At 50.7% G+C, this 17,610-nt stretch overlaps 5 protein-coding genes across 5 annotated transcripts; 2 read left to right on the top strand and 3 right to left on the bottom strand.

Moving 5' to 3' along the window:
• Nucleotides 1–987: 987 nt before the first annotated feature.
• On the bottom strand, nucleotides 988–1,566 carry PHYSODRAFT_407171 (hypothetical protein; the record flags this gene model as incomplete). Its single annotated transcript, XM_009531625.1, has 1 exon — nucleotides 988–1,566. A coding segment is annotated over one exon (579 nt), but the record flags the coding sequence as incomplete, so codon positions are not given.
• A 972-nt stretch (nucleotides 1,567–2,538) lies between these two features.
• PHYSODRAFT_505262 (hypothetical protein) lies at nucleotides 2,539–3,135 on the bottom strand (the record flags this gene model as incomplete). Its single annotated transcript, XM_009531624.1, has 1 exon — nucleotides 2,539–3,135. A coding segment is annotated over one exon (597 nt), but the record flags the coding sequence as incomplete, so codon positions are not given.
• A 1,565-nt stretch (nucleotides 3,136–4,700) lies between these two features.
• PHYSODRAFT_506802 (hypothetical protein) lies at nucleotides 4,701–5,251 on the bottom strand (the record flags this gene model as incomplete). The annotated part of the gene is made up of 2 exons (XM_009531623.1): nucleotides 4,701–4,744; nucleotides 4,861–5,251. The coding sequence occupies 2 exons, from the start codon at nucleotides 5,249–5,251 to the stop codon at nucleotides 4,701–4,703; spliced, it is 435 nt and encodes a 144-aa protein (XP_009529918.1).
• A 134-nt stretch (nucleotides 5,252–5,385) lies between these two features.
• PHYSODRAFT_509124 (hypothetical protein) lies at nucleotides 5,386–8,237 on the top strand (the record flags this gene model as incomplete). The annotated part of the gene is made up of 4 exons (XM_009531622.1): nucleotides 5,386–6,153; nucleotides 6,222–6,875; nucleotides 6,969–7,121; nucleotides 7,194–8,237. 4 exons carry the CDS (start codon nucleotides 5,386–5,388, stop codon nucleotides 8,235–8,237), a joined length of 2,619 nt encoding a protein of 872 aa, XP_009529917.1.
• A 668-nt stretch (nucleotides 8,238–8,905) lies between these two features.
• PHYSODRAFT_560674 (hypothetical protein) lies at nucleotides 8,906–17,523 on the top strand (the record flags this gene model as incomplete). Its single annotated transcript, XM_009531621.1, has 6 exons — nucleotides 8,906–10,993; nucleotides 11,063–11,969; nucleotides 12,006–13,639; nucleotides 13,772–13,887; nucleotides 13,987–14,881; nucleotides 14,945–17,523. 6 exons carry the CDS (start codon nucleotides 8,906–8,908, stop codon nucleotides 17,519–17,521), a joined length of 8,217 nt encoding a protein of 2,738 aa, XP_009529916.1.
• Nucleotides 17,524–17,610: the final 87 nt, after the last annotated feature.

Raw genomic sequence — 17,610 nt, 5'->3', positions numbered from 1 at the left:
TACACAGGTACAAACGCGTCCATTATCGTGAAATTTACCCAACAAGAGCTCACTGTTGTTTTTCTAGAAAACCTCTACACCCGAGTGTGTTGGACCTGGGTCTTATGATGTCATGAAGAAGCCGAGAGGTCTACTTACAGACCCACCACCTATGAAACAAGGCGTAAGTGTTTCCACATTGTCAGGTTTTGAGTTCGGTATTATTCATTACTCGTTTTGCATATTCAGGATGTTGCTGCGCCCGATCGACTTGGTCAATGGGGGGGGCGTCCTGACTCGCGGTCAATGGATTGCGCCGGTGAATGGAAGCTGACGTCTGAAATACCGTCCGTCACGAAGTATTCATTTCGGAAGGCGCGTGCATCCACGTGGATTGAGCAGGTTGAACAGCGTCAACGGAGAGAAGACCCACTGGCTCGACGCAAACCACAGTTTAATGCTGTTATTGCCCCAGAGCAGCGACTTCCTCACTATGTGCAAGGAACAAGTAATCCGGTGCACACGCATACGCCTGCCACTCTGAAGGGTAGCCCTCATTCAGCCCCTGAACCGGTTCCGCCATTAGTTGTGTCACTCTATCCGCATGCCATGAACGATGACACCAATTCAGTGTAAAACAAGTACGAATAGCTTGCAACTGGGACCACAGAATAATACTGTTTGCGAACTCTATTATTCGTTACCACCAAATGATCTGGTTCGCACTAGCAGGGGTGGAGACGATGTTACTTCACCCGATGTGGCAACCCGCTCGGAATGACGCCGACTGCTTAGCGGGACTTCAAGATGCTTTGAAAGTGGGGAATTGCTGGAAGGGAGCAAGCAGCTTCGAAGCTGGTCGAGGGCATACACGTCAGCTGTATTCACCATGCGAGTCTCCTGCAGATAGCGGGAAATTACATCATCCTTCACAGTCGCGTGATCTGGCGCCAAGAAATACGTTCGAATGGTGTCGTTTTCGCTGATCTGAACGTTCTCAGTGCGCTCATCGACGCGAAATTCTGGGTAATCACGAAGTAGGGCGTACGTAGCTTCGGACACCTGAATGCGGTCAGGCACCCCTCGAGACTCCATGAGATTTGCGATAACAGTGTGCCTGCCCCAAATGAGATAGCGAGGCTTCTTGATACCAACCACGCCACCCACGACATTGCCTGTGTGAATACCAATGCGCATCTGCAGCGCCACGTTTTCCTCTTTACAGAATCGTTGGATTTCACGCTGCATCTCCACAGCGAAGGCAGCAATCGCTGCGGCGTGGTGCTTGCTGCTCTTATGACTAGGTAGCCCGCCCACAACGATGAAGGCATCTCCAACGGTGTCCATTTTGTACACACCCAAGTCATCGAGATGGCGATCGAAGGCAGAGTAGATCTTGTTCAGCATCACACAGATTGCTTGTGGGTCGAGCTTCGACCCCAGCGGCGTAAAACCTACCATGTCAGAGTACAGTAGAGTTACTTCTGCCAGCTCATCCACAATGGTCGATTGCTGCATGAGTGCCTCGGCATATTGCTTCGATGGCAGCATGTTGGTCAGCAAGTCCTCGCATTTTTGCTTTTCCAGCTGAAGTGTACACTTTAACAAGAAATCGTGCCGTAAGCCGAGCTCTCGCTTGTATCCGAAGTGTACAGCGATCCACGCTATCGTGAATATCAGGTAAAAACTCTCGGACATATCCGCCCACGGCTCAGCTTGTCGTATCGATGAACATATCACAAACACCAAGAAACCCCATGCATTTACCAGTACAGCATTGCGGAAACGTAGTCTCATCGTCAAGCCAACTATCACAGCGTGGAGTAAATTTCCATCCAGAAAGGTAATCTTTTGCTTCCCCCTCGGTTGCGAGTCTTTCAAGGAAGAGGTATCGGACGCTGCAAGTAGCTGGATGTTCAAAGCCATGATAAACACGAGCCCGGTTCCAGTACCCCATTTCTCCTTCAGTCGAGCAAGGCGTGGGTATTTTCGCAGTAACTTCACAATTGTCAGCAACGAGACAATCGTGACGCTGTAAATCGTATACGATCGAGCACTGCGAGCGGCCTTGTCCGCGTATACTTCCTTGTTGTAGGCCCTGTAAATAATGGTAACCAGCAGGTAGATAGAACACATTTGTAGTGACATGCAGAACTGCGGTGTGCTGTCGCGGTTGTGCTCGATGCGAAAAGCCTTTTCCATCTCACTAGCAGTATCCTTCACACTTTGAATATGTCGTGGGCCTTCAGCACCCGTGACTTGAGGCTGGGGATTCGAAGTGACCACGGCAAAGTTGTTGTCAGGTGCTACTTGTGGTCGCAAAGGTTTTGCAGCAAGTTTCATCCAATCAACCTTGCCACTCGCTGAACGTTTCCGATGAAAGTCTAACGTTAGGCGTTGAATCTCGACATCCTTCATGCAGCTTAGATAGTCATCGCTCCGGTGGTGAAGTGGAGACTTATACTCAAGATCCTTGGTGCGAATAGACTCTTCCACAGCAGTCTCAAAATCGCGGGACACATCTGGGTATGAAAATTTGTCGCTTGCGCCATTCTTGCCTTCCAGCCAAAAGAGCCGAACCATACCTTTGCCTTTGAGGTTCATCATGCCTCGCTCTGAAATAATGAAGGCCCCGGTGCGAGCAAGAAGCTGACGAGATCGATCACTGATTTGGATCCTGCCAGCGCCGGAAGAGCAAATGCGGGAGGACGTATTTACTGTGTCGCCGAAGAGATGATAACTGTAGGTCTTGCACCCTACGACACCCGCAACCACAGGACCGGAGTGAATGCCAATTTGCAGCTGGATGTCCACGCCATTGAAGCTCCAGGATTCTTTTTCGCAGATTCGCATCATCATCAAAGCCATATCGGCGATTTTCTCGCAATGAAATGGGTCGCGCTGCGGCACTCCAGCCGCACACATGTAGGTTTCAGCAATAGCCTCAACTTTATAAACTCCTTGGGCATCTGTAGCTCGATCGAAGCAAAACACGATTCGGTTCATAAGCTGCACAAGCTCAATAGCTGACGCGTGTTTCGAAAGCGCTTGGAAGTTGCTCACGTAGCAAAACAGAATCGACACTTCGTCATAGCTTTCAGCCAGCCCATCAGTGCGGTTATCCTTCAAACGCTCTTTAATGTGCACCGGCAGCATTGTCTCCAGTAAATCATCACGCCGTTTGCGCTCTTCATCGACCCTCAGTCGCTCCACAAACTCCTGGCGGACATATCGCTCACTGTGATAGGCTGTAAGTGTGCAGAATGCCATCATGGCCAGGTTTGTAGTCCCATCCAAATCATCCCAGACGCAAGCATGGCAGAAAATCACTGCGAAAAGCCCCTTAACCAGCATGTGCCATGACGCACATATCGACGCCAACGTGAAGCGCATGCCACTTGCAATGTAGATGATGAGAATAAATATTAAGTTCATCGCCCGGACGCTCTTTTGCGAGGCGAACTGCGTAAGTTCCCCGTTTCCACTTGAGTCTGCTTCCACCTCTTCTTCCTTCATCGAGCTCACCAGAAATATGAAACGCGGAAGCTGGTGCAGGAGGTCTAGTATCGCGTAGTGCGCGAGCAATAGTCGGTCAAAATATCTGCGGAACCAGCTAGTGTACGTCGCAGCTTGAAACATCAGTGACCACACGATGATAGCAACGCGCGATACAAACACGAAGTTGCACAGAAGTCGAGTTTGCGTGAGATACTGCGCCACCAGCATTACCACGTTCATCAGGCTCACGATACGGCTTGCCATGCGCACCTTGTTGGTCACATACATGCTGAAGTGCTTACAGAAGGCTTCTTCCTGCGCAATATCGCGGAAGCGCAGGGGGAACGTTTGCATGTCGACTTGCACCGCAACAGGTTCCGTAGCGGAGGCGATTTCAGCGTTGAGGAGGTTTCTCTCGCTTTGTGCTCGGGTCTCTCTAAACTTACTGGTACTTGTTTGCTCTGTGCTGGTTCGTATGAAATCGCCTGGATGAACTTTATGCCCAAGCGCCACATCGGGGGGGAAAAGGCTGTGAGAGGAGGAATGCTTCCTCGGGGTGTCGTGGAAAATTGAGCCCGCAGGTAAGAAGTCGGTCGCCAATGGGTATAGAATGCTCTGTCGGTGAATGCTTTTGCGTCGCTCAGAGGTGAAGCTGACCCTTTCCGGCCGCACTTCAGGCTGAATCTGCTCGTTCTCTTCCGCTGGAGATGGCGGCGTTGCCTCGCGCTGTATTTCCTCGCCATGTCCATCCTCCATGCCGTTTAGAGATCTGCAACCGATCCAGCCTGTTTTGCAGCCAGAGTCCCGACGATTCTTTATCGTGAGAAGCAACGTGAGGAGGTGGTCATGCACAGGAGCTAGTTAACGAGATCGACGCTAAGAGGGCGATGCAGCAAGGACTCACAGTGTTGTCATTCACGACTGAAAAGACCGTTGCATTGTAGTCGTCCGCAAATAGCCACAATTATGGAGCCTCACGAACCAAGCTGCTAAGGCACTTGCGCATATACCCGTGTAGAAATAGCCAACAGGGCGGATGTTATGATCTTGTCTCGAATCGATGCAGCAGTCTTCAACTCATGACGCACCGTGCTCATTTACATCTACATCCACAACGTGCGTCACGCTCAACACTAAATACCCCTCTCCACAACAACCTGGAACTTGCACACGATCTACACTTGCCATTCACCCCCTCTTTACTGTCTGTCATCTGCACTCAACTACTTGGCAGCCTGCGGCTTGGGTCTCTTAGCGGGGTTGCGTCCTGGAATCTAAGTAGCATAACCACAAAGCAACGACTCATATTAGATCATCACAACAATTGCTACTGCCATAGCACCACAGTACACTGGAAGGTGTTAAAGTCGGGAGTTACAGCACTGACCAGCACGTCCGGGTTCTTGGGGTCCTTGACCCACGTGATGTTGCTGATGTTGGCGCTCTCCTTGAAGAGCAGCAGGAACTCGCCCACGCGCTCCACCTTGCCGCCCCATAAATACACGCGGTTGCTCTTGAGCACCAGCTGCGTGCTGGCCAATTGCAGGATGTCGCCCAGCCGCACGTGCAGCGCCGCCGTCTTGGGCAGCACGAGGCTAACACAGCCCGAGTCGTCGCCCACCAGCAACGTGGCGTTGTTGCTGGCGTTGGCCTCGTCCTTGGCGTTGGACTCCAGCACGATTGCCTTCACATTGATCTCCTTGTTGCACAGCGCCGGCGAGAGGTCCTTCACGCGCGTCAGCGTCAGCTTCTTGGTCTGGCTGCGGCTCGACATGGCGTCCGGCGCTTCCCCTTGAGCTTGGCCTCGGAGCAATAGTTTATAGCCTTCTCATTGGTTGAAATGATAAGGATTTTAACCCAATCAGCGCTGCACGACCGCTTGAAGCACCGCGACCCACACTCCGCAACATGAAGCGCATTTTCCAGCGGCGGGTGCGCAGCCCCTCGGCGTCGTCTTCGTCCGAGAGCCCGACGCACGCACATGCGCAGACTTCGCTGCTGTCTCCTAGGCGAGCGGCTTCTGCGTCGGTCAAGGGCTCTGCGGCCAGAATCGGCCCGGAATTGACGGAGAATCGAGCTGCCGCAGTGGCCGTCGGTGGTGACGCTCTGCACGCTCAAGTGGAGGTGTTCGCGACGGCAACGCAGGCCCAAGAGCAACGGCAAGCGCTCAGCTATCTCCACAAGGCTCTGGTGGCCGACTTCCAGGCCTCGGAGGGCGCTGAGAAGCTGCTGAGCGCGCGAGATACCAACACTCTCGTCAGTGTGGGCAGCCAGAGACTGCGCAGCTGCTTCAGTCGCGCGCTGGAGCTCTTCAATGCCGGGAGACTTGACGGCAATGCTAATGCCAAGTTCCTATTGGCTACAGAAAGTGGCGAGAGAGGTCACGTGCTGCAACTGTTGCAGGTGTTGAGGGTCTTGCTCGTGAGAGGAGACAATGCCCAAGCTCTGCTGCTAGTTAGTGCGAGGATCCCGTCCACATTGGTCAAGGTGGTGAAAGCACTGAGCGATGCAGAAAAGGAAGACGGCGTTGATGAGCTTGTACAAGTGATTCTGGATGTGCTGGCAGTGCTAGTTACGTCGCCCGATGCGGTGCAGGAGTTAAATGAGAGTAGCACGCTACACAGGATTTTTCACTTGGCATTCCGCGACGAAACACTGCAGCTGAATGTCGTGAAGGTACGCATTGCAACAGTGGATAATCTAGCCGAACTACGTACTCAAACGTTGTGATCGTGTCTCGTCAGGTAGTGGAGGCTTTGGTCCAGGGCCTACAGCAGAGCCGATGGAGAGCTATGGTGAAATTACTCTCCGAGGAGAGGTGTCTTGTCGATTTGATCTACCATGCCAACGGAACGGGTGTATTAGCCAAGACTTTATCGGTCACAGCAGTATCGATGAAACGGGCTTTTGCGTCTGGACTACTGGATTTGCACCGAGAGATGAACGCGGGCCGACAACGACAGAAAATTATGAGTACCTTCACGCAGCTGTTCGAGTTTCGACAGCATGCAATATGCGCTGAAGATACTACTCCGAATGCTGTTGAAGCCATCTATTTACACGACCAAGAGCTGGCGGATGCTGTGGCAGATCTATGCCTGTCAGGGAATGAGCATCCTTTACCGCGAAACAATATTCACGAAAACAAGGCATTTAAGCTGGCGACTATTTCGACGGAGAAGTTGGTTGGGCAGTCTCTGTTTAACTCGGAAGCATTTGGATTGCTTTCGGATATCATTGCGTACTTACACCGACCGACAAAGACTGAAGAAGAGCATCGTTGTAACAAGGAAACCTGCGCCAAGTTGTTGGACGATCGCGAACGACTTGAGTGCCGTTATCTTCAAAAGCTTGGTCAAATTGTCGTGACGAGTCGCTTTGACTACGAATTCGTGAGTGTAAGTAACGCAATACTTGTTTGTTCGGAAGTTTGGAGTTGTGCAAAAATGCTCACGGCTAACCTGTGAAGATTGACTGCTTGCTTGAGACAGATCGCAAGCTTTCTTGCGCAGGCTATCGAAAACATCGATGGCTATTCGGAAATCGCTCAGCACACTATCATGTCAGTTCTCTCGGCGATAGCTATCGAAGCCCGAGTTATCCCGTATGCTGAGCTCGTTTCAATGAACGCGTTCATCCAAAAGGTGCGTGCGTACGTTGAAATATACTTTTTGTATAGTATGTACATGTACCAACCGTTGGTGTATGATATCCAGGACACGCTTCAAAAGCATTCTATCCATGCAATACTGGCTTTTATCGCAAACCTCCTTCGGTTTGATGAGTCCTATCACGAAGTGCTATGCTCTGTCGGCCTCGTGAGTACGCTGGTGGCACTCTTTCTTGATCAAACAAGCACCGTATGTTCTGATGCGGGGTCGACGCAGATCAGAGTGGAGTATCCAACAAGTTCTACAAGCACCAGTCAGACTAGTGGCACTCCCGACGAATCAACTGCTATCAACGAGCAGGTAATTATCTCGATGCTAGCGTCTCATTGTCATCAAAGGGCGCGACGACGCCGACAGTGCGGTAATGCAATGCAGCGAGCTGACTACATTATTCTCGTCGACATCATGAAACTGGTTGCTGACGGTGTTCAAAGTCATACAGCTACCAGGGACAAACAATATTGCGAACGTACACTGTGTGGATTACCAATGCTGGAGTGTGTTTGCACGTTGGCTGGAAACACCACTTTTCAACAAGAGGGTGCTTCGCTATGGATATCGATTATCGCGCTGTCATTACGAGTGGAGCACGATGACGCGGTCCTTCGAAATGTGGTTAACAGCTTTCTGCAAGCCTTGCGATACGTAACTCTGGCGGTCTTTCCGGAGGATGGCGAAGTTACGCTGGCATTTCCGGGGGATGTAGCAGTATTACAAGGAGCTCTCGCATATCTTGACGCACTATTGCGACCCAAATCAGTCTCTACGACGGCAAAGTCTACTGGAGTTTCCAGTGGGCAAGGTATTTGCTTTGACATGACTCCAGTGAGGGAACGCCTTTTGAAAGCTCTGCTCGACTGTGATGTCCTTATATCTCTTTTGGGAATTATTTGTGCTGTAACGAAGAAGTGGGAGGTTAGTGCCGATGGTACAAGTACCTGTGATACTCTTTCTGCTTCATTTTCTGCTGTGACGCTGTCACTACAATCCATTTTCTCGATCGTTACGACTAGTTCAGAAGCTGAGCAACGGTTCTGCAGGTACGCACTGTCAATGCAATCCAACCACACATTTTGGTCTCAAGTATAACATTTTTTTGCGTGTGTAGACTTGTTCCTTTTGGATCTTTCGGTAACTTGATCGGCAACTTTCTGGCAAGGGCAGATAATGCACTTCCAGCGGACGATGCCATTGTTCAAAGTGCAATTTCACGGGTGTATTTTTGCGTGCGCTACTGCATTGGCTTTTCTCTCGGTGATTATGCATGGATTTGCTTCGATAAGCCATCTCGGCTAACCGCCAACCAAGAAGAGGATCGTATTTGTCCTGGTGTATTGAACTATCCCCAGTTATTTGGCATCGGAATCCAGATTTTGAGCCTGCATGCTGCTATGCTCGGTGAGGATTCAACTCGCCAGCTGCTAAATGCTTTCCTGCGCATCGCAACATTGTAAGTGATAAACGCTCTGCTAGTTATTTTTTGCTTTGCTTTTAAATTATCTTACGTTGTTTCGTTCATACGTTATTGAAGCCCCAACAATGCTCATCGTCTTGCATCGGTTAACGCTTTGGAGGTCCTGTTGAGGTCGTTTACAGCAAAACCTGCCCGTTCAAGTGCGATATGTGCACCTGATGAAGGAAAGCTGTCGCAAGCGCTACTTTGGGAAACGAATCCATTTCATGAGCTTGTCGTTGCTCTCGTTGAAAGCGTTGCTATCGCCAGCGTTTCTTTGACAGCAGCAGACTATTGGGTGAAGATGCTGCTGTGTTTGTGCCGCGATCGATCACTGCAGTCAAGAAAATCGATGAAGAAGGAGCGTATGCTCTCGATCGTACAAAACTCTACAGACGCGCAACCGCGACATGAAAATACTGCTGCTTCGACCACGACGCCTGTATCGAGTTTGTTGAGGCTATTGGTAAAGCTAACGTCAGTGACGTTCGAGCGTACGGAGGGCGCTCCAGCTGTCGCGTTTGACGTATCGAAAGATGGTTTTGGATGCCTACAAATTCCCGATGTTAACGTCCGCGTGATTTCTCCAGTGGAAGCAGCATCAGCAACTTCGTCGTCGCTACCATCCTTTTCTCACAACTCCAAGATATGGCCGCCACCTGATGGCTATTCTGTGATGGTATGGTTTCGTGTGGATTCATTTGAGCGAAAAGACGAGCGTGAGAAGCTGTACCGTGAATGCTTTTTGTCGAATACTTGCATTCATTGCGGAGGTATGGTACAGGACGAATACGTATTGAAATGCTCCCACCGAGCATGTCGAGGGTGCATTGAGGCACTATTGAATTGTGGGGGAGAGTGTGCCGTATGCAATCCGCCGATATTTTATCTTTTCCGACTTCGTTCGATTGATGGCAAGTCTGTTACGGAAGCGTTTATTAAAGGGGGGAAGCTGTACATGCGAACAAGTTCAAGCCGTGCATCCGTCTACCAATTCACGCACGCTCCCATCAACACAAGGCAATGGCACCATGTCGTGATTACTCACGCCAAACAGCGTTTCCAGTCGAGCATGGTGTCTTGCTATCTAAACGGAATTCTACAGGAGAACGTGAAGATTTCCTATCCATCCAGCATCACGGGTAGCCAACCTTTAAGTGGTTTGGTTGGAATACCATCTCAAGCACGCCGGTGTTCCAGTGCAAAATGGATTCTGGGGCCATTTTATTTGCTAGACCTTCCTATTTCAGCACCTGTAGTAAATGCAGTGTTTGCGGCAGGTCCATCGTATGACAAATTATACTCAGGTGTAGCTGGAAACAACGAAATCGGAGTCACGTATGATCATTTACGCATACCAAACATGGTGATGCTTGACTCGTATCTGTGGGACCCGGTTCGGTCGCTTATCGATTCCGTCGACGTGGAGCGCGGTGGCCGCAACAAGCTTCTTCGTCGAAGTCTGTCGCTTGCTTCCGCGGCGTCAAGTACAGCGGCAGCCATTGTCCAAGATATCAAGTCAAGTGCTAATGTCTTTGCTCGTATTCCCACCTCTGTGCCGATGATCCACATTCCTGTTCCGTCCGAGCGAATCGTGGTGGCTTATTCTGCACGGAATGCAGTTGAGAAAGAGTTGACCATTGTTCCCAGCAGTAAGCTCGATGGTCGTCCCACTGGCCATTTGATGGGAGGAACTATCTTGCGCAAGGCTGCGACTATGGTGGATGCCATGTTTAGCATTAGCAATTATGGATGTCAATTCGCGTTTGGGTTACTTGACGAAGCCTCGACAGAAGAAGAAGTGGAGTTGGCTCTCGAGTTCCTGTGGCTTTCTATGCGAAGCAACGCTCGAAACCTAGTGGGGATGGAGAACGATCATGGGTATGGGATCATGAATTTTCTTCTGCATGAAAAGGCACACTACTTGACCCCTAAATGCTTGCAAATTCTTTTCCGAATCGTGGGGGTCGACATTGAACTGGCAAAAGCACAAGTGCAGCGTGAGAGTGCTATTCGTAATATGCAGGCACTCCAGTACTTTATTCTGGACTATTCTCTCTGGCAGAAAGCACCGGGGACGGCTACAGCAAAATTGCTCTTTTCGACCCTTTATTCATGCTTAGCAGCGGATGATGAATCTATTCGCGAGCGCAACAGGACACAATTGCAGTCGGTGAGTTTCGTTCGGCAATTATTGTACGTGCTGATGGACCCGACGGTCACACTCGATATTTTACGCGTCATCGTAGACGTGGTGTTAGTGTGTTTGACGAGCCCCACACGTGAATCAACCCTTGAATCGAATTTCGCGGATGTTACTAGCTTTCTTGCTGGCACGCTGTCTCCACGCTTTGGTTGTCATTGGCGAGAAGTTAGCGAAGAAGAAATCAGCGTACAAAGAGAGCTGGATGTGAATGGTGGCTTAGGTGAAGCTGAAATAGTCGATGCGATTGAAGTGAAGCCGGAATTCGTCACGTACACACTTGCCAGTCCAACAGGCAGGCTGTGCCTTAGTCCCCGAGGCTCCCAACGACTAGACGGTACTTTCTGGGATGCAAAGGTACAACATGGTCAGAAGGAAAATCCAGGTCAGCCAAAACCCAGCGCACGCTTTGCAGTACACCAGTCTAACGTTCAGGAGCTCCTGCTGGAAACTTTACTAAAAGCGGTACAAAAGCTTGACATTAAGGAAAACAAAGATCACGGGGATGACTATGACGGCTCGGTATCAGATACGGCTGTGATCGGGGAATCTAGAGCGGTCACTTTGGCGACTACCGCTGGTGTCAGCGGTGGGGCATCTCGAATGCAATTATCAAATCCGTCTCGGTTGACTGGATTTCGCAAGTATTTGGGGCTACGTTGGATTGAGTACTTTTTGTTTCCTGGTGAAGAAACTGAGTTTTCACTGGGTGTTGCTCCGTCTACCGTCATTGCAGCGCTGAGGCTGCTTTGCGCATTACTTGGAAATGCGCGCTATGAGGCTGTTTTTAAGAAAGAGGGTTACTATCGTCTCTTGGCTCAAGGTTTACCCTGCAATCACGCAGTATTCAGTCATCTTGCGGTGGAGGAAGATTTACGATGTTTTCCGTTCCAAAAGATGTGGTATGCTCTATTTGGTGCAGTGTTGGGGGCGCCCATAGATGGCGTGCCTCTTGAAATACGCTTTGAAAGCGAATACCTCTGCCGGGATTTTGAAGCGAACATCCAGAGAGATCATGTGGTAAACTCTAACATGCTAATTGTTATTATGGTTCTGCTCCGCCGTCACTACAATGACCCTGTAGCAATGGTAAACACGATGGGAGATTCAGCTGCTGAAGATTTATCAACGATTCCAGCGACTGCGGTGAACGAGGAAAATGTTTGTGGGGGCCACATCGACATCAATGCAGCTACAGCAGCACCAACTCGCCCAACTGATCAAGGCAATGTCTATCACACTGAAGTGTTCGACTTTCTCCAACACATATTTGAAAAGATGCCAAGCTTGCCCAGCTTGTTTCTTTCGGGGGGCGAAAAAATGCCGCTGGAGTTCATGGAAGAGTTGACTCGATTAATTTTCGCAGCTGCGAGGGCATACTTAGTCGAGCAGTATCCGCACTCCCAAGAGCACATTACCATTGTGTTACAGAACAAGCAAGTCGCGGTGAATGAGTATAACATCGCGGTAGGTGAAGCTGAACTCGCAGAGGAAGCAGCTGCGTCGGACTCAAGTGGAAATGATCCCTTCTTGCACCACACGGTTGCAGCGCGTGGGTTGCGGCTCTTAATCACATTATTGATGAAGTTTTTGCTTGATGCTCCAAACGGTCAGGATCTTGTGGAAGAGTTCATCGACGGCACGGCAAACGCATCGGTTGTGCTACCACCACTGCACAATGGGCTGCTTTTGCGTTTCCAAAGTCTTGTCGTCATGGGCCTCCTGGATCACATTCGAGCAAAGTTTGCGGATGAAGAAATATTAGCGAAGCACAAGCGCTTCGGGGTGAATGTGCGCGAGTTTGTGAAATTCGTGGTTGGGAAAATGCACTGTTGGCAGCGTGCTCAGCACGGTGACGGCTGTCCAGCAGTGATCGCGTGTTGTGGGCAAACGCACTTTATTGGTGGACCATCTCGATTGTTGGAGCTTGTTCTCTTTATTTTGGCTGAGGCAAACGCCGGACTTGCTGGTGCTAATGGAATGGGATCTTCTTCTCCTGCGGCGCCACTAACACTCGGAGGAATACTTTCTGAAACGCTAAGCAAAGGAAAGAAGAGGCGACCTCTCCGGCAGCTGATGGGCCGCATGACACGCTCAACAGAGCTTGAGAATTTATTCTCGGAGCTGTATTCCGCTTTGAACGCTGTGATTTTGCACGTTTTCCATGGTCGAGGTGCCGAGGTCGGGGATGTCGAACTGGAAGCCATGCTCCAGCAGATCCATCTACACCGTGAAGTCGTGCTCGACTCACAAAATAACCAGGACAAAATTTTCCTGACGTGTTTTTGCCGGTATTTACTACAGCTACTCGCTGACTCCAGTGTGGTTCGCCTTCAAGAAGTGGCATCACAGCTCTGGGTAGATCTCATCCTGCTTCAGCGGGCTTTCATGGATGATTTACTGACAGTTGAGATTCGGAAAAGCGGCACACCTCCCTATTCGGTAAATTTGATGAAAAACGGCTTCGACACGCTGTTGGAATGTGCTACAAGATCTAAGGGACTGCAAGAACATGAAATCGTGCAGTCGCCTTCGTTTGGCAGGTTTGCAAAGTGGCTCGAGCTTGTTGGCCCGCCTTTAAAAGAACTGGAGAGCAGCCTGGATCGTGTATATATCAATGCTGTGATGGAAAACAAGGAAAGCGTCCATGAGATATGGGCGACATACCACAAGAAAGCTGCACACCGAAGAATTAAGTACGAAAAGCAGTTCGACGCACGATGTGACTGGTTGGTTTCGATGGAGAACGTCGAGTCCTTATTGCGCATACAACAAACAGAGTTCCGTCGCCAGCTTAAGTGGAGGCAAGACCGTGTAGATCGCCAAAAGTTTATTGTGCGCCAATGGGAAAAGCTCCGACTCGAATTCGAGCGAAATGTATTTGGATCGCCCGCTGAAAGAAGCTCAAAACGAATTGCTCTTGAAAATGCGTCAGTGGCTATTGAAAGCTCTATGCTGATGGCTGAGATCGCAAACCGAAGCAGATATGAGCTGGTGCCGGCGACTAGTCACCAGTTCTCCTGGAGGTTGGATTTCACAGAAGGTCCGTATCGAATGCGTAAAAGGCTTTCGCGAATAGTTCAGTCACCGGAAACCGTGCACACATTGAGAGGCCAGCCATCATCCCCACCGCGCTTGTGTGGAACCCGCGCGTCACTTCGAACGCGGAATTCTTCTCCAAGGGAAGCTAGCAACGACCTGCAACGACCTCGCCGCCGTAATTCGGAGTCAGATGTTATCTTACACGCTGGCAGGTCTCGGGTGAAATCAGCGACGATAAAGAACCGCATGACGCGGCAGCGCTCTGACGAAAGTGTGCCGGCCAAGCACCACTTAATCGCCACGAAGAGAGCACTATCCAGCGGCGGATCGACCTCTGCGGTGCTGAGCTCGAGGGAGCATCTGCGGAAGGGATCATTTGAATCATTATTCAACAAATACGTGAAGAAGGAGCGCCGTCCATCCCGACGCGAAAGCTGGCGCTTTAGACGACTGTCAACTCGTCAGGAGAGTATCCATAATGGCGATGAAAGTGACGGTGAAGTAGAGGTCGGGGCAGGTGAGAAAAGTGGTGTCGAGAACTCAGTCATTGCCGAGAGCGCTGCAAGTACCAGTAATGTGGCGATAGAAGAAGTTGTGGATGAAAAGCTTCGGCCGCTTTTGGTACCCGGAGACGAGATCACAGACATCTACGATTGCTTGAGAATCGATGGTATGGATTCTTGTCCAGGCGTATTCTTGCTCTGCAATGATCACGTTTACATCATTGACAACTACCAGCGACTAAACCAGCAATTACCTTCTCCACCTGGTAGCCTTGAGAACGATTTTGCTCGACAAAGTTCACAGATTCGAGTAACAGAGGTTCCGCTGGGATCTACCACGTTGCTGGAACGTCGGCTAAGTTGGCGTTTGCAAGAGTCGCCCCAGCATGTTCATCAAACGGTAACAAGGTCAAAAGACATCCACCAATGCAGATTTTGGGCTTATGAAGACATCACAGAGCTGCACAAGCGAAGGTATCAGCTTCGCCACGTGGCGCTCGAGATTTTTGCAAACGACGGCAGAAACTACCTGGTAAGTTTTGTAAGACTCAGCATCATTTGTAGCGCAATTGTGCTGACATTTGGTATGTTGCAGGTTACTCTCGAATCACCCGAACAGCGTGAGCTGGTTTTCCATGCGCTCTTGAACAAATGCCCTAACGTCCAAGGTGCAGCCAGTGGTCTAGATGGAGTGTCGTCGGGGGGCGATTTGTATTCCCAGTTGCGCAAATTGCTGCGCAACACGATGACCGAGCGCTGGGTGCAAGGGGACATATCTAATTTCGCGTACCTCATGCACCTCAACACCCTTGCTGGGAGATCTTACAACGATCTTACTCAGTACCCTGTGTTTCCCTGGGTGTTGGCTGATTACGACTCGGAGATTTTGGATTTGAGCGACTCTGGTGTGTATCGAGATCTAAGGAAACCTATGGGGGCAATCCGTCGTGAAGAGGAGTTTCGCACCCGGTACGAAGGCCTGATGGAATCGGTTGGCACTGTTGACGGCGATGAATCCGCTGATAATCCGCTAGGGTCGCGACCATTTCATTATGGTACACACTATTCATCAGCCGCCATTACTCTTCACTATCTGATGCGCCTCGAGCCGTTTACGTCTCACTTCCGACGTCTTCATGGTGGGAAGTACGACCATGCTGACAGATTGTTTACGAGTATCGTTGGTGCTTGGAAAAGCGCAGCTGGTTTCGAAGGTGCTCAAAACGGCACTCAAGATGTGAAGGAACTCATTCCAGAGTTTTTCTACTTGCCGGAGTTTCTTGAAAACGTGAACGACCGTGCCTTTGGAACAAGCCAGACTGGCGTTGTTGTTGGTGATGTGGAACTTCCGCCTTGGGCTAATGGTTCACCCACGGAATTCGTGCGGATGAATAGGGCGGCACTCGAAAGCCCATACGTATCGGCGAATTTGCATCATTGGATTGATCTGATCTTCGGCTTCAAGCAGCAGGGCCCAGCAGCGATTGAAGCCTGCAACGTGTTCTACCACCTCACGTACGAAGGATCAGTGGATTTGGATGCTATCACGGACCCTTCGACTAAACGCGCAATTCTACAGATCACTGAGTTTGGCCAAACTCCATCGCAGCTCTTTCGGACTCCGCATCCCGTCAGAGCAGCTTCCGCCGTACCAGTAACATCTAACAGTTCGTTTTTCGGAGGCTCATTGGGGCCTTTATCCGGATCCACCAATTGTCAAGTGGGGTCAACAGAAAACGGTATTGAAACTGATAGCAACAGAGCTGCGGCTTCTCCGGTGACTGCCCGGGTTGCTCTTGCGAGTTCCTTTCTAGAAGGAGGCGAGCTCATTACGCGGATGCAAACGATGTTATCTAGTGGTCCGGGGCTTAGCGGTACTTTTGTCGGAGCGACAGAAGCGATCCCCTCTCCAGTTCTCGAGAACTCGGCCCTGCTCAAACAGGAAGTGCGACGACAAGTTCCTGTGAATCCACTTCTTGCATTCTATCGACGTGGACAGCAAACTTCCAGCGCAGTGCCAATTAGCAGCACTAGCATTCGCCATATTGCATGGTCAAGTGGTAGAGTTGGACGGGAGGACAGGGTCGCTGCTGTCGGCGTAAAGTGTCTTTTGATTCCTCCACGCAACAATGAATATCTCGCGTGGGGTTTCCAAGATCGCTCGGTGAAGTTTATTACCGCCGGTTCGACAGATATTGGTGGCCATGGAGCCGACTCGAAGGTGGTTGCATCCTTGGAACTGGATGTAGATATCGATGTGGCTACAATCACGACTGATGGTCGCATTGTCATCACCAGTAGCCCGGGTTTGCCTGTGCTGCGTTTGTGGAGATTCAATTCAAGCCGGCGCTCCTTGGCTGCATCAATTGCTGCCGCTTCAGGGACTTCATCCGCGTCGGCTACGTCTTCTTCAGCTGCAGCGATGGCGACATCTTTAGCGGCAGCATCATCGTTGAGTGGTCCTCATCGCCGTCGTACGTACACAACGATGGGACTGTCCAGCACGCGCTCGCTTACGCTAATAGGGACAGTTGGGACGCCTGCCCATTGTCAGCGCATAACGGCACTGCAGGCGAGTCGTGCGTACAGCATTCTCGTGAGTGGTTGTGCCGGTGGCGTTGCCATTCTGTGGGATTTGAACCGCCGCAGGTTCATCCGTCAGCTGCCGTCGATAGATGCTGTCACTGGTGCCAGAAGCATTACGGCGATATGCATCAATGAAGTGACAGGCGACATCGTCGTCGCTACTGGATCCACGTTTGGGGTGTACAACATCAATGGAGCGCTCCGCGTGCGCCTGGACGACAGCGTTGTCATCTTCCAGGACCCAACCGCACTCTCTCCGGTTTCCATCACATCGCTGGCGGTGAACCGCGGAGAATCGTGCGAGTGGGGTGCCGAGAAGCACGTCGTGACCGGCCACGCTGACGGCACCCTCTGCATCTGGGCGTATTCCCAAGCTGGCGCTCGAGATCAAACCCAACGCAGTCGGAAGAAGGACGACTGGATTATTGAGCTCCAGGGTCGCCACAAAGTGATGCCAAACAGCGCCATCACCGCGCTGTGCATCACACCAGACAAGCGCAAGCTCTTCACTGGGACGCAAGACGGTCAACTGTCAGTGTGGACGGCTACTCTATCCAACTCGTCTCCCACCTCCGTCCATCGATAAATCCACTTCAACGTAGGTAAAGTACTGGAGTAGTCTCTAGTATTTTTCGAGATACCCTACAATGTTTCCATTGATAGAGCTCCACAAGA

Source organism: Phytophthora sojae (genome assembly GCF_000149755.1).
Source record: "Phytophthora sojae unplaced genomic scaffold PHYSOscaffold_5, whole genome shotgun sequence".
In the NCBI taxonomy this organism is placed as follows: domain Eukaryota; phylum Oomycota; class Peronosporomycetes; order Peronosporales; family Peronosporaceae; genus Phytophthora; species Phytophthora sojae.
The sequence above is the reverse complement of the archived record's forward strand: the minus strand, read 5'-3'. Positions and strand labels throughout refer to the sequence as shown.